This window comes from Phalaenopsis equestris, unplaced genomic scaffold (assembly GCF_001263595.1).
Source record: "Phalaenopsis equestris unplaced genomic scaffold, ASM126359v1 Scaffold175119, whole genome shotgun sequence".
NCBI classification, from domain to species: domain Eukaryota; kingdom Viridiplantae; phylum Streptophyta; class Magnoliopsida; order Asparagales; family Orchidaceae; genus Phalaenopsis; species Phalaenopsis equestris.
In genome coordinates this window covers 1-404 of record NW_018195068.1, presented here as the reverse complement: position 1 = coordinate 404, position 404 = coordinate 1, and the positions used below count along the sequence as shown (strand labels likewise).

At 36.1% G+C, this 404-nt stretch overlaps 1 protein-coding gene across 1 annotated transcript; it reads left to right on the top strand.

Moving 5' to 3' along the window:
* Positions 1 to 25: 25 nt before the first annotated feature.
* LOC110034225 (probable WRKY transcription factor 43) lies at positions 26 to 382 on the top strand (the record flags this gene model as incomplete). Its single annotated transcript, XM_020738507.1, has 1 exon — positions 26 to 382. A coding segment is annotated over one exon (240 nt), but the record flags the coding sequence as incomplete, so codon positions are not given.
* Positions 383 to 404: the final 22 nt, after the last annotated feature.

The window sequence follows — 404 nt, the reverse complement described above, 5'->3', positions numbered from 1 at the left end:
TTTTTTCATTTACTCTTGTATATTTATATATCAAAAACAATATAGAACTGACACATCTTTCACATTTATACCACATTGTGAACAAAGAAGCTATTACAGATGTTCTCAGCTCACATGCAGCGTGAAGAAACAAGTCCAGCGTCTTTCAAGCGATGCAGCCGTCGTTGTAACCACATACGAAGGAGTTCACAACCATCCATGTGAGATCCTAATGGAGACACTCAGCCCTCTTCTCAATCAGATGCAGTTTCTCTCTCAGTTCTAGCCTTACTCGCTTTTCTTCATTAATTTCGGATTTGTTCAGCTAGATATAAAATGGGCATATATGCAAATTATAAATTGCCCTTGTATCCTTATTTGTGTCCTTCTTGGAAATATACACATTATATATAGGTTGTTTTTGT